The sequence below is a fragment of the Crinia signifera genome, chromosome 5, assembly GCF_055691185.1.
Source record: "Crinia signifera chromosome 5, ASM5569118v1, whole genome shotgun sequence".
Taxonomy (NCBI): Eukaryota; Metazoa; Chordata; class Amphibia; order Anura; family Myobatrachidae; genus Crinia; species Crinia signifera.
The window spans coordinates 209,544,936-209,557,665 of record NC_139221.1 but is presented as its reverse complement, the minus strand read 5'-3'; the positions used below and the strand labels follow the sequence as shown (position 1 = coordinate 209,557,665).

At 43.6% G+C, this 12,730-nt stretch overlaps 1 protein-coding gene across 5 annotated transcripts in view; it reads right to left on the bottom strand.

Moving 5' to 3' along the window:
- Positions 1-12,730, bottom strand: part of ELMO1 (engulfment and cell motility 1) — a 466,589-nt gene that overhangs the window by 25,452 nt on the left and 428,407 nt on the right. For all 5 annotated transcript variants that reach the window (XM_083188475.1, XM_083188477.1, XM_083188476.1 and 2 more), the window contains 2 exons: positions 5,840-6,003; positions 3,426-3,538 (listed from right to left, as the gene is read on the bottom strand). In XM_083188475.1, coding sequence (XP_083044601.1) covers positions 3,426-3,538; positions 5,840-6,003 — 277 coding nt within the window. The remainder of the gene's footprint in view (positions 1-3,425; positions 3,539-5,839; positions 6,004-12,730) is intronic.

Here is a 12,730-nt window from a genome sequence, read left to right as displayed (position 1 = left end):
CACCATAAAAAGATGGCGATTGCTACACGGTGACACACAGCGAAAATCACTTAGAAAGCAATTCACCATCTGATCATTGAATACACTAACGCCAAATCACATTGAAAAACCACAGCGAACTGCGGTGACTATCAGATGGCGAATTGTCCGACATTCACTGTTCGCCATCGGCGAATATTGCACGTTAAATAGGGCGATTCATTTTTTCAGTAAAAATATTCACCTTACAGCACGAAAATAGCACACATTCGCCGTAGAACATGGTGAATCAGCCTCATTGAATACTGCCCTAAGAGTCACTGACTTTGTAGCAAGAAATTATTAAGGTGCAGGTATAAAATAAAATGTAAATATTATGATTTAAACATCTGGAAAATTAGTTCACATCTTTAAGCTTTAGTTTCTGCTTTTTGTACAGAGTAGCTATAATAGGTGGGTTGTATTTAGTATCCCTTATCCAAATTGTTCTGAAAAAGATAATCTCCAAAACTTTTATTTATTTTATTTGTATTTTTCAAAAAAACCTACCGGCAAACATATGTAACTGGCACTACTGAGGAAATAACATGTAACTGGCACTAAATATGTGCAAAGGACATGATTGCTTAGCATTCAAATTCAGTGTCTGAGATTGTACACAAACTTAGTTTTAGGGTTTAAAACATTGTTTCATGGGCAAGTAACTGGCTGAGCAATAGAGAATACAGAGTGGTTGTAAATGACACAGTATCAAATACAAGGTATGATACCAGTACTAAGTGGAGTGCCACAGGAGTCAGTGCTAGGGACCCTTTTATTTAATATATTTATTAATGATATTGGGGTGGGTATACTCAGCAATGTTTCCATCTTTGATGAGCAGAGTAATTAGATCAAGCGAGGATGTCTCCACACTTCAGAGCAATCTTAATAAATTAGACTAGTGGGCAAAAAAGTGAAAAATTAGGTTCAATGTGGATAAATGCAGGGTTATACATCTTGGGAGACATAACCAGTGTGCTAGCTATAACCTAAGCGGGGAGGCACTGGATAATTCAGTACTTGAAAAGGACCTAGGAGTCCAAACAGATCACAAACTGGGGTGTAGTGCTCAATGTCATATAGCAACAAATAAGGCCAAAAGGATACTCGCATGCATAAAAGGGGGTATAGAGATTAGGGATTCAAATGTAATTATGCTACTGTACAAAGAATTGGTTAGACCACATCTAGAATATGGGGTACAATTCTGGGCCGCACACTATAAAAAGGACATCATAGAACTGGAAAAAGTCCAAAGAAGAGCAACAAAACTAATAAAGGGAATGGAGAAGTTAAGCTATGAAGACAGATTGAACCATTTAGGACTGTTTACGCTAGAAAAGAGATGTTTAAGGGGGGACATGCTTAACATGTACAAATATATCAGGGGCCAATATAAAGAACTGTCAGACGCCCTTTTACTGTAAGGAAAGAAGATTTCGTTCCCTTAGAACAGTGGTTCCCAACCTGGGGTACTAGTACCCCTGGGGGTACTCTGCAGACCAGTTGGGGGTACTTGAAACTAATATTGGTAATGGCGGAAGATGAAAAAGTATTTTGATGGCAGAAGAAGACCCACTTCTATGGAGAAGAACCATGTTGTGTCACTTATGGTTCTGTCTTCAGGGTCATCAGCGTCTCATTGGGCTTTTGCCTGACCAGCAATCCACTGGGAGCTACCCATGCTGCCCTCAGACATCAGCGATCATCTGCCCTGCACTGACATGGGTGAAAGAAGCAGCGGCATTAATCCTACAGGTGTAAGTGGGAACCCTGGACACAATACACAACCAGCGGCCAGACACGGAAGGGCACGATTCCTGTCCGCTACTCCTTAATATAACGACATGCATAAGGATACGCAAACCGCTCACTTCCACTCCACTCGTAAGTACTGTCTATATTTTAAATTGAGAGGAGGGGGTACTCATCAATAAAAAGCCGAATCAAGGGGTACGGGAGAGAAAAAAGGTTGGGAACCACTGCATTAGAAGAAAACATTTTACAGTCAGGGCAACCAAATTATGGAACTCTCTTCCTGGAGATGTGGTGTTGGCAGACACAATAAATATGTTTAAAATAAGGTTGGATAAACATCTATTGGTTAAAAACATCCAGGGGTACAAGCAATAATCATAATCTGTCCTTAAATATATCAGTATACACTACGTATAACAAGGGAGGAAGCGAACACACCAATGTTGAACTGGATGGACGTGAGTCTTTATTCAGCCTTAAATACTATGTAACAAAAAAATATATTTGTGTGTATTTCATGTATTTGATGTGTTTGTGCAACATAACCATACCTCAAAATACTTAATTTAAAAATATTCCAAAATATGGAATAATCCGTTATCCAAAATTCTTCTGGTCCGAGCATTTTGGCTAAGGGATCATTACTTCTGTAGTTATTAGGTACAGAATATTCACAAGAATGAACAGTTACAAAACTGTACTTTATACAAACTATTATAACAATTCTTAATGGGATATTCAATTAGCCGCAGTAATTTACCACATCTAATTGACCACCCAGGGATATTCATCTGCCAGCAGTTATTGGGGATTTGTTTTGAGTGTTAGGGGGGTATTCAATTCCCAGACGCTATTTCTGACAGGGGAAATAGCAGCAGGTGCCTATTCAATGCGGTCTTTTCCGACAGAATTAAAGAGGAATCTTGTCAGAATCGACAGGACTTTAAAAGTGATCAAGCCCATTTTGCCGAGAACGGCAGTGGATTGTCGAGATAAATTCTCGAAAATTCTAATTCGTATCTCGACAATTCTCAGCCATCTACGCGACCATGCCCCCCTTTGTGCCGATCGGCAGCAGGATATTAAATCCTGCCTGCCGATAAACAGGAAAGCTGGCTGAGAACAGGCCAGGGTCACGACTGTCAGGGTGTCACGACAGTCGTGTCTCGGGATTGAATACCCTCCCTTAGAAAGGTAAAGAAGGATCCGCAATAACTAGCCCAATTAGCCACGGTTTATTGTTAAAAGGGCTTATTCCGGATCCTACTGTGTTTTCAGACGAGAGCAGGTATATATTCACGTAAAGAAAAAAACATAACTGCAATACATTGGGCAAAAATCCTGATAAGACCCCCTTTTTAAAGTGAATTATTGAATAGTCCCCTTAAGCACCCTCCATAGTTACGCCACTGTATACATACATGCACACACAACATATATACACATATTTATGAAGTGAACAATTGATCAACTAAAGAAGTTCTGCTTTACTCCTAATTCTTTATGGAAACTTTGTATGTATATATATATATATATATATATATATATATATATATATATATATACATACATACATATACACACACATACAGTAAGAGCACAATCATTATACAATGGCTAAGAAGGAATTAGGTAACATACTGTACCTTGTCGCCTTCTGCTGTTCAGTTTCCTAAAGCATGTTCCTTCAACAAGCCGGTTAAGTCGTTGCTGTTTTATGAGTTCTAAGATTTCTGGTTGGATCTTCTCTTTCAGCTCCCTATGCAGGGATAATAAAGAACATGATATGTTAGTCATACATTTAGTAATCACACAATTCTAGAGATGGATCAGTGGAAAAAACATTAAGTTATCTAAATTCAATGCCAGGATGATGAACCTCTCTTCTTACTCTTTACTTGCTGTATTTACAGTACAACCCCTTTTCTCCTGTCTTTTCTTTTCCCCCTGGTTTTTCTTTTTCTTTTATTTTCAATTTTTTTATTCATACTTGGGCATTTACGGATTGAAATAATTGTTACTTAATATCTTTTTGTTGTACCTAACATTGTGTACCTGTATGTTTGTTCTTCCTTTTATGACTAATAAATATTAGTTTGCAAAAAAAAAAAACTGAAGTCATTACATAAGTTGAAAGAAAAGGGGGTTGACTGAAAAACAAAATTCCACATAAAAGTAACAGAATAAGTATGGCTGGGATTTGCAAACTCTACAGTTTCCTTTACAAATTCTCTTGAAAACCACAGTAAAGGTAGGTACACACGAGACAGTATGTTAATCCAGCGGATTGGAGCAAAATATCAGGCATATCTTCTAGTGTGTACCTGACGGAAGATGTCATTAGTGAGGGCAATTCTGCTAAATGCACCACCGTTAAGGCCCCATCGCTGCTCATGTTGAGCTGCGTATAGTGAGGGCAATTCTGCTAAATGCTCCACCGTTGAGCAGGGCCGGATTTGCCACGGGCCTAGGGGCGGCACAAATTAAGGGCGGCAGGCAGCCAGGACCCTCACCCGGTACATGTTACTAGCTCCGGGTTTCTATGGGTAGCAGCATCGGATGACCGAGCGGCAGCACTGACATCAACCCTAGCACAGATGCCTGTAGAGATAAGGAGCTAGTGACCTGTGCCAGTGAGGCTCCTGCTCACACAGGTGTCTGGCGGTACCTGTGCTGTAGCGGCTGCTAGTGCTTCCTCCTCAATGCTGCCCAAGCCGGCGTGCAGTCTCCCTCCCGCACATCCATGTACCCGGTGCGGAGGTGTCGGTGTGGCCGAGCCTCTGGCGGGAGGGTGACAGGGGGACACTGCAGGCGGAAATGGAGGAGTCCCAGGGGCTTGGTGAGGCAGCTGGAACTGAAGGGAAGACATGCTGGCAGGGCTGCTCTCCTCCTCCGTCGTTGACCTACAGGGCGAGGACCGGTGGCTGCGGGAGAAGGTGAAGAGGCTGACCGGCCAAGTAGAGGCACTGAGCCTGGCTGGGGGGGGGGGGGGACTAAAGTGTGGTGCCTAGGGGCGGCCTGACCCCCAAATCCGGCCGTGCCGTTGAGGCCCCATCGCTGCTCAAGTTGAGCTGCGTACATACTGTATCGTGTGTTCCCAGCTTAAGGGCCAGATTCTCTAGGCTTCAAAAGTGATAAAATGGAGAGTGATAAGCAGCCAGCCAACCAGCTCCTACCTGTCATGTCACAGACTGTGTTTGAAAAATGTCAGGCAGGTGCTGATTGGCTGGCTGTTTATTACTCTCCATTTTATCACTTTTGAAGCTTAGAGAATCTGTCCCTAAGACTTTTAGGGATACAAAAGTTACTACAATTGAATAATTGCAACGTTAATAAAGCCTAACACTCACCCAAACACACATTCCGCATTTTATGAATGAACTTGACAGTGCACACAGCAGGAGGGCTGACTTCCAGCAGGCACAGGTGCTAGGACAAGGCCACAGGAGGGTTCGCAGTTACACCCCATCTCCAGTACAGCCCCATCCATTTTAGCACCTTATTTTTAGTACAACCAGTTTCTAAATATGAATTGGGAGAACGATGTATAGAGATGCCACTGTGAAATGTTGATCAGTTTAAATTCCCTATACCTGGTAATAAGACCCTAATGGTAGATACAGCAAAAGTTAGAAGTTCTGAAGATTCCTTAGTCTACACAGGATACAGTATTTGCAGGTAGTCTAGGTCAACAATCAAAAGGTTGCCATGCACTAGGTCAACATTGAAAAAAGGTCGACATTCACCAGGTCGACCCGCACAAGGTCAAAATTGAAAAAGCTCGCCATGCACTAGGCCAACCTTGACAAAAGGTCGACACAAGCAAAAGATTGAAATGACAATGGTCGACACATGAAGAGGTCCACATGAGTTTGTCATGATTTTTTTTTAAATTGCTGGGAATTTTCCCTGCTATATGAGCCATGCGGACTACGATTGGGAACCGGAGTGAGGCACCATATCTGATACTCCACGATTCGGGTGCCGCGATTCAATAACGTTTGTGAACCACTGTGCTATGCAGTTCACCAAGATAATGTACTGTCAATTAGATACTTACAGTATCGGCCGGGACTGGAAATCTTCTTGGTTCATTCTCTCCGATTGACGTATTTTCAAGATTTCGGTATAGCTGAGGTTTTGGAGTCTACTTTTGAACTGGTCCAGAGAACTTGGCTTGTTTGTGAGTGATCTCATGATTTGTTCTTTCACAACTTGCATGACCTATTGGAAAGTATAAACAGAACTGTTAGTAAAGGATTGGTTCACTGACTCAACACTACTAGATCTACCTGTAAAGAGGCCAACAATTATGATTATGATGTTTGAAATATGCAAAAATCAGCCATAATAGCAAGGCTGAACTAATGTGCAGGCAGAAGGGAAAGGGACAGTATTGAGCAGAGGTGGGGGGCATGCATTATAGGAGCTCTAGCCAGTCCTTAATACGAGGTAAGAAAGCGAAGGACAGTATTATTGTGAGGAACCATCTCTTTGTATGTATGTCCCTGTTCATGGGTGAGCTCCTGCTGCAAATGAGAGACTGCTGTGGGTGTGACTGCGTGCAAAAGACTGCTGCATATATGAGAGACTGAAATGTGCGTGACTCTGCCTATGTGAGACTGAAATGTGTAAGAGACTGCTGTGCATATAATTCTGCATTTGTGAGAGACTGCTGTAAGTGTGACTGCATGTGTGAGATCCTGAAACAAGCCAGAAACAAGATAACCGTGTTAAAGGTGAACACTATAAATCAATAAATCAGTAACCCATCAAAGAAATAAGATGTAACCACCATAAAGTGTATTATATGTATCGATGTGTAATAAAGTTTGACAATCGACTCCTTATTTAAACATAATCCTACAACCCAAAACAAATGTATCCAAAATCTACAAGGAAATAATTCACAGTGCAATGTAAATATACAGCACTACTATAAAGGTACATATATACTCTGGGCCAATGTAGAGTTACAGTTTACACTTCAGTGGCAACTCCACCTGCTGCGGGTCGTAGCTGGGTAGCACTTGGGTGCTTGATTGAGGGAATGTTGAGGGCAAGTAGTGGAAATGGTTACTAGCAATGCTGAGTTGAATGCATGCAGAGAGAGAGCCCTCTTATTTCTTTACCGGCCTATGGCTGCTCACATTGACAGTAGGAAATAAGATGCTGGGACCAGTAAAACTGTGAACACAGACAAGGTCACTGGCTAGGATACAATGAGGAAATTCTTAATACACAATTGTGTTTGCTAAGCCACCATGTTACCTCACATAAAGGTTCATTATAATGACTTTGCATTCAATTCCTCACTGTGATCACCATCATTAACCAATCACCACACTAGTGCAGGGCAACTGTGATGTATATGCAATCCCCAAAAAATTTGCTGGACTCTGCAAACATCGGCATTGCATACGTCAAGTCCTTTGTTTATGCATGCAGTGCGGCCAACTTGTGTGCAAATGTAAAAAATCCCCGATATCAGCATGCAAAATGTATTTTAGAAATTCCAGAAGAGATAAAATCAATGATGAAGCTTATTTCACAGTGGTTCCGGTTGATAGATCTAAAGTGTCTAGATAGACAGTCAATAGGTCTACCTCAAAAGGCCAACATGCAATAGATCGACATGAAATAAGTCCACATGGTCAAAATGTCATCAGGGTCAAAATGTCTACATACAGTAAAAAAGTAGGCCTCATGACTGACCCAGGCAGGTGTGGTGGAATCCTACAAATATGGTACAATGTAAACTTTTGTTTTCTTAAACTATATATTTATGAACATTTTTGGGTACTTATGAGTTATCCGGGCGCCCGATTTTTTGATTGTATGCCTTAAGTTAAGGCATACAATCAGATGCGATGCGATGCGATATCGCATCGCATCGCATGCGACCATCGGATGCGATGACCCGATTTTTCCATAGGAATCAATGTTAAAATTGACGGAGTCCATTTTAACATGGAATTCAATGGGAAAAAGGGGTCCTCTTCATACCCCTACTATCCAAGTGGGCATGGAGTTGGATATAAACCTGTGGCGAGCGTAGCGAGCCACCGAGCCCGAAGCGTGGCGAGCGAAGCGAGCCCCGCGAGGGGACGGTATTCTATGTCCCCTCGCGGGGCTCGCTACGCTCGCCACGCTTCGGGCTCGGTGGCTCGCTACGCTCGCCACAGGTTTATATCCAACTCCATGCCCACTTGGATAGTAGGGGTATGAAAAGGACCCCTTTTTCCCATTGAATTCCATGTTAAAATGGACTCAGTCCATTTTAACTTTGATTCCTATGGAAAAATCGGGTCATCGCATCGCATCACATCGCATCCGATGGTCGCATGCGATGCGATGCGATGTGCCCGATCCGACCCGATTTAGAAATCGGGCGCCCGGATAACTCATAAGTACCCATTTTTGTCTATCATTGGATCATTGTTAATAATGTTCAATAATCACTATACAATGTTTGATTTACATTCATTGACTAAGGAAGAGAGATGTTACTTGTGAGAAGCTAACAGAGGCATAGGAACTGTGCTAGCCGCAGTTCTCAGTCAGTGCGGCTTACACTGCACACTAGGTCATTAGAGGGGTGCAGGAATCATAATAAGAGGAGGTTTCTGTGGCTGGTTACAGGATGGGAACACGGAGCACACACACAGGTACTATTTGGACTCCAAGTGGACAAAAGTTATTTGGGGGGACAGTTATATGTGAGTCATATAACTGTCCCCCCAAATAACTTTTGTCCACTTGGAGTCCAAATAGGAACAGGATCCATACAGGAGGGATCAGCGGGGTGCTTTCCCTAAAATGATCCCGGAAACATTCAAAGGGGTCTTTATTCTTGTAGATTTGCACCAATCACATGCCAATATATTGTGATGCTATGCAATATACTCATTTGAAGATGTTTTAATGTTGTGTAATACTTTGCACGTACAAAGTGTTTTAATGTGTTAATTACATATTTCTTAAGAAATTGTTATGGTGACATATTTCCTCAAAAGCGCCGTTCCAAACTCTATTTTCTTGTTATCTTCCAGAAAGGTTGCTGCCGCTTGGAAATTTTAATCGCAATTTGTTTAATTTGTAAGATGACAGCCAACCAAATCTTATAACCAACAGTTTTATCCAACTGCAAGAAACACCTACAAGGAGAATAGTCAAACAAAAGTTTTCAATTATTGGGGTGTACAGTATTATGTCTGGAGAAGAGATAAACTGGAGATAAAGTGTAGATAAAGTGTAAGGAGATATAGCACCAGCCAATCAACTCCCAAATGTAATTTTCAAACACAGTTCATTGGCTGCTGCTTTATCTCCTTTCACTTTACAAGTATCTCCACTTTATCTCCAATTTATCTCTTCTCCAGGCTTCATATATCTGCCCCACTGTCTTAATTGGGTGGGATGTGAAAATTGTCCACACTGCAATAACAAACCAAAACTCCCAATAAAAATATAACAAAATACAAATCCACATTTCTGCAATACTGTAGGTCGCACAAAAAACGGTACTTATGTATTATCACGGCGCCCAGATGCATTGATTGTATGCCTTAAGTGTTAGGCATACAATCACATGCGATTGACGCGATTTTGCGGTAAAATCGCGTCGATCGCATCGCATGCGACCAAATTGCACATGCGATGCGATCTACGCGATTTTCCCATAGGAATCAATGTTAAATGGTTAAAAATGGTCCCTGACACCCGATTTCACTTTAGGGGCAATGTTAAATGCCCACCAGGGCCCCCCCCCATTAGGTGTATTAGCCCAAATGTCCCCGCATTGTTAACGCCACCCCACCATCAACGCCAACCCGAAGCGTGGCGAGCGCAGCAAGCCCGCGAGGGGATTCGAAATACATGTTAAATAATCCGTGTCCGCTCGCCACGCTTCGGGCTCATATTACGCGTCCGCTCGCCACGCTTCGGGCTCGTATTCCGCGTCCCCTCGCGGGGCTTGCTGCGCTTGCCATGCTTCGGGCTCAGTAGGTTAACCACACTATATAAAATCAACTCCACGCCGACGTGGATAGCGGGGGTTATTAAAAGGTCGGAGGACGCGTACCGCCGCCGCTCGCCACGCTTCGGGTTGGCGTTGATGGTGGGGTGGCGTTAACAATGAGGGGTCATACACCTAATGGGGGGGGGCATTTAACATTGACCCTATTGTGAAATGGGGTGTCAGGGAACATTTGGAACCATTTAACATGGATTCCTATGGAAAAATCGCATCGATCGCATCGCATGATAATACATAAGTACCCAAAAAACTAGGCTTTAGCATGATTCTTTTGCTCAATGGTTTTACCAGGCATTTCAATTGTAGCCCATATTTTTTGCCCAAAGAAAATCCAGTTTTTGTGGTGAAAACATGTAGATTATAGGTAACACTGGTCATACACCTAAAGATTTATTGGCCAATAAGGCTGGTTGGAACAAATATCTGGTAACTTTTGGGAGCAAATGACAGTTGACCATTTGCTTCGAAATTCTGGCAAGAGGGCATACTTCTTTGCAGATGGTATAACCTGCATGGCAGCAGCAGGCTTTTAAAGAACTTTCTCACTTGATGCCAGTGTTCAAATTCAGGTAGATCATCGCTGCACTTCACAATAATGCTGCAGATGTAGAAAGCGGGAGGATGTCTGATATTGGATTTCGATAAGGGAGTGACGATTGTTGTCATAAGTAGTACCTTCCAACCAGGAAGTGCATACAGGAGTTACCTCAATCTGAACACTGGCATCAAGTGAGAGAGAAAGTTATCTAAAAGCCTGCTGTTGCCATACAGCTTATACATCTCTCAAGATGTACGCCACCTCACCAGCATCTACTGAGGTACCTGGACTTACACAGCCCTACAAAATCAATGTGGAGGAAGTTATTACTGGAACACACTTATATCATACTGGATATCATTTCCATGAAGGACTTGTGGGTGACTATATCTATAATATTTATGCACAGAGTTACTGTATTTAAACCATTTTATCAATTTATTTGTGTTTATTAAACTTGGGAATTTGTATTCATTGTGTTGGAATCATAGCACAGTCTGCAAAATGTCCCATGGCAGTAAGGGACAGCTGCCTCCTGGTGCTAACAGTGAATTATTATCAACCAGTGACATTAACATTATTTGTTAGTACATAAAAAAAAAAGAGAGAGGAAAAAGGTGTATTTTAATTGCATTATATATTAGTCCTAAAACATACATTTTGATAAGATAAATAAAGCCTAAATAGCAAGAACTAAATGTATGACCATATTTTGATGTTGCTGCATAGCATGCCCTCAGGATGATCTAAGCCAGTATGACAGTGACTGCATTAGAGAAAGCTCTCTCACTAGTACACAATGATTTGCTATGACAACTTATATAAAATTGCTTATTAGTTAATTGAATCCATGGTCAGCTAGCATTAAATTATCTCCCCAATTTCTGACAGAGCCCTTGGCAAAATATAACATTCGCATGAAATCAATGGACTGTGCTAAATCCAAGAAAACCCAATTTGCATCTGAGCTTGGAAGTCTTGTTCAGTGAAGGGAAGTTTATTTGTTTATGAGTCATGATAGGTATAGTGGTAACGGCCATTTTCAGAAGATAAAAAATGTAAAACATCTGAATGAGTATACATGCAAAATGCAGAGTCTAATACTTATTTTACACAATAATTTCCTCTAATAAACATTTCAATGCTGCTAATATTCATCAGTTAAGTTTCAAATATGTATTGGGCCGGACTGAGGCGGAGCCTAGGGGGAGGCCCTCTTGACAGGGGATGGAAGGAGCGTTAGGAGTAATTGTGACGAGGTGGGGGTGGGGCTTAACAGGGTGGTGGGGTGCTATATATTGAGGGGTCACGTAGCCCTGGTCAGACATTTTGTCTGGGATCGAAAGCTTGAACGATCCTGTGACATCGCAGACACCTGTCTGGCCTAGCATGGCGGGTATCGATGCAGCGCTGGCCTCCCTGAGAAAGGCTGCCGGTACGCAGGGAGCGGCCTGGTTGCAGGAGCAGGTATCAGGCCTCATACGGGGGTTGGGAGCAGTCACACACACGTCTGCCCCACCTGGCGCCCGGCCTCGGAGGTCCCGGCCTCCGGAGCGCCTTAGTCCTTCCTTCACCCCCAGAACCCGGCGCCGGTCAAGGAGCCCCATTCGGGACCCTCCAGGCTGTTCCGCGGGACAGACACCTTCCTCCCGGCAGGTTCGGTCTGGGAGGAATCCATCTGGACGGCGGGGTTCTCAGCGCGGGAGGGGTCGCCTCCCCGTGCAAGAAGAAGCAGCGGGAGTGATGTCGGGTCCCGGCGCGGCGGCCATACTGCTACCCGGCGGGAGGACGGTGGCGAGAGCGGTGGGAGAGCCACGGGAAGCGAGCGGCAGCCGGCTGGCTTGGACAGCGCTGAGGAGCCGATACACAGTGCGACACCTGCGGGATCCCTTGCGGGTGTGCGTGCGGCGTCCAGACCTGCTGGAACAGAAGAGGAGCCCAGGTCGTCTGGAGGAATGGGAGCATGTCAGGAAGCAGGAGTTGCGGCTGCTGGGTTCACAGCCCCCAGGCAGCCTGGTGAGTCTACATTTATGTCTTCTGCGCCCCTGTCAGTAAGTCAGGGGGGGGCGGGGGTAGGTCAGCAGAGTGATGCTAGTAGGGGAGTTATGGAGTTGTTTGCTGGATTTACAGAGTGGTTTTCTAGGGTACGGCAAGGGGCAGGACAGTCGCCAGGGAGCGCGTGGGTTTTCTCCAGGGCACAGTACCGTGGGCAATGGTAGTGGGGGTACGGCACAGGCTAGTGGGGAAACGGAGGTTGAAACAGTGCGGGTTAGTGACTCTGCTAAGGGCGAGGTATATGTCTGCTTTGAGGGGCCGTTGGGGGCCCACCTGAAGCAGGAGGTAAAAGAGAAGATTTGGAAAGGGGAGTATGTGGA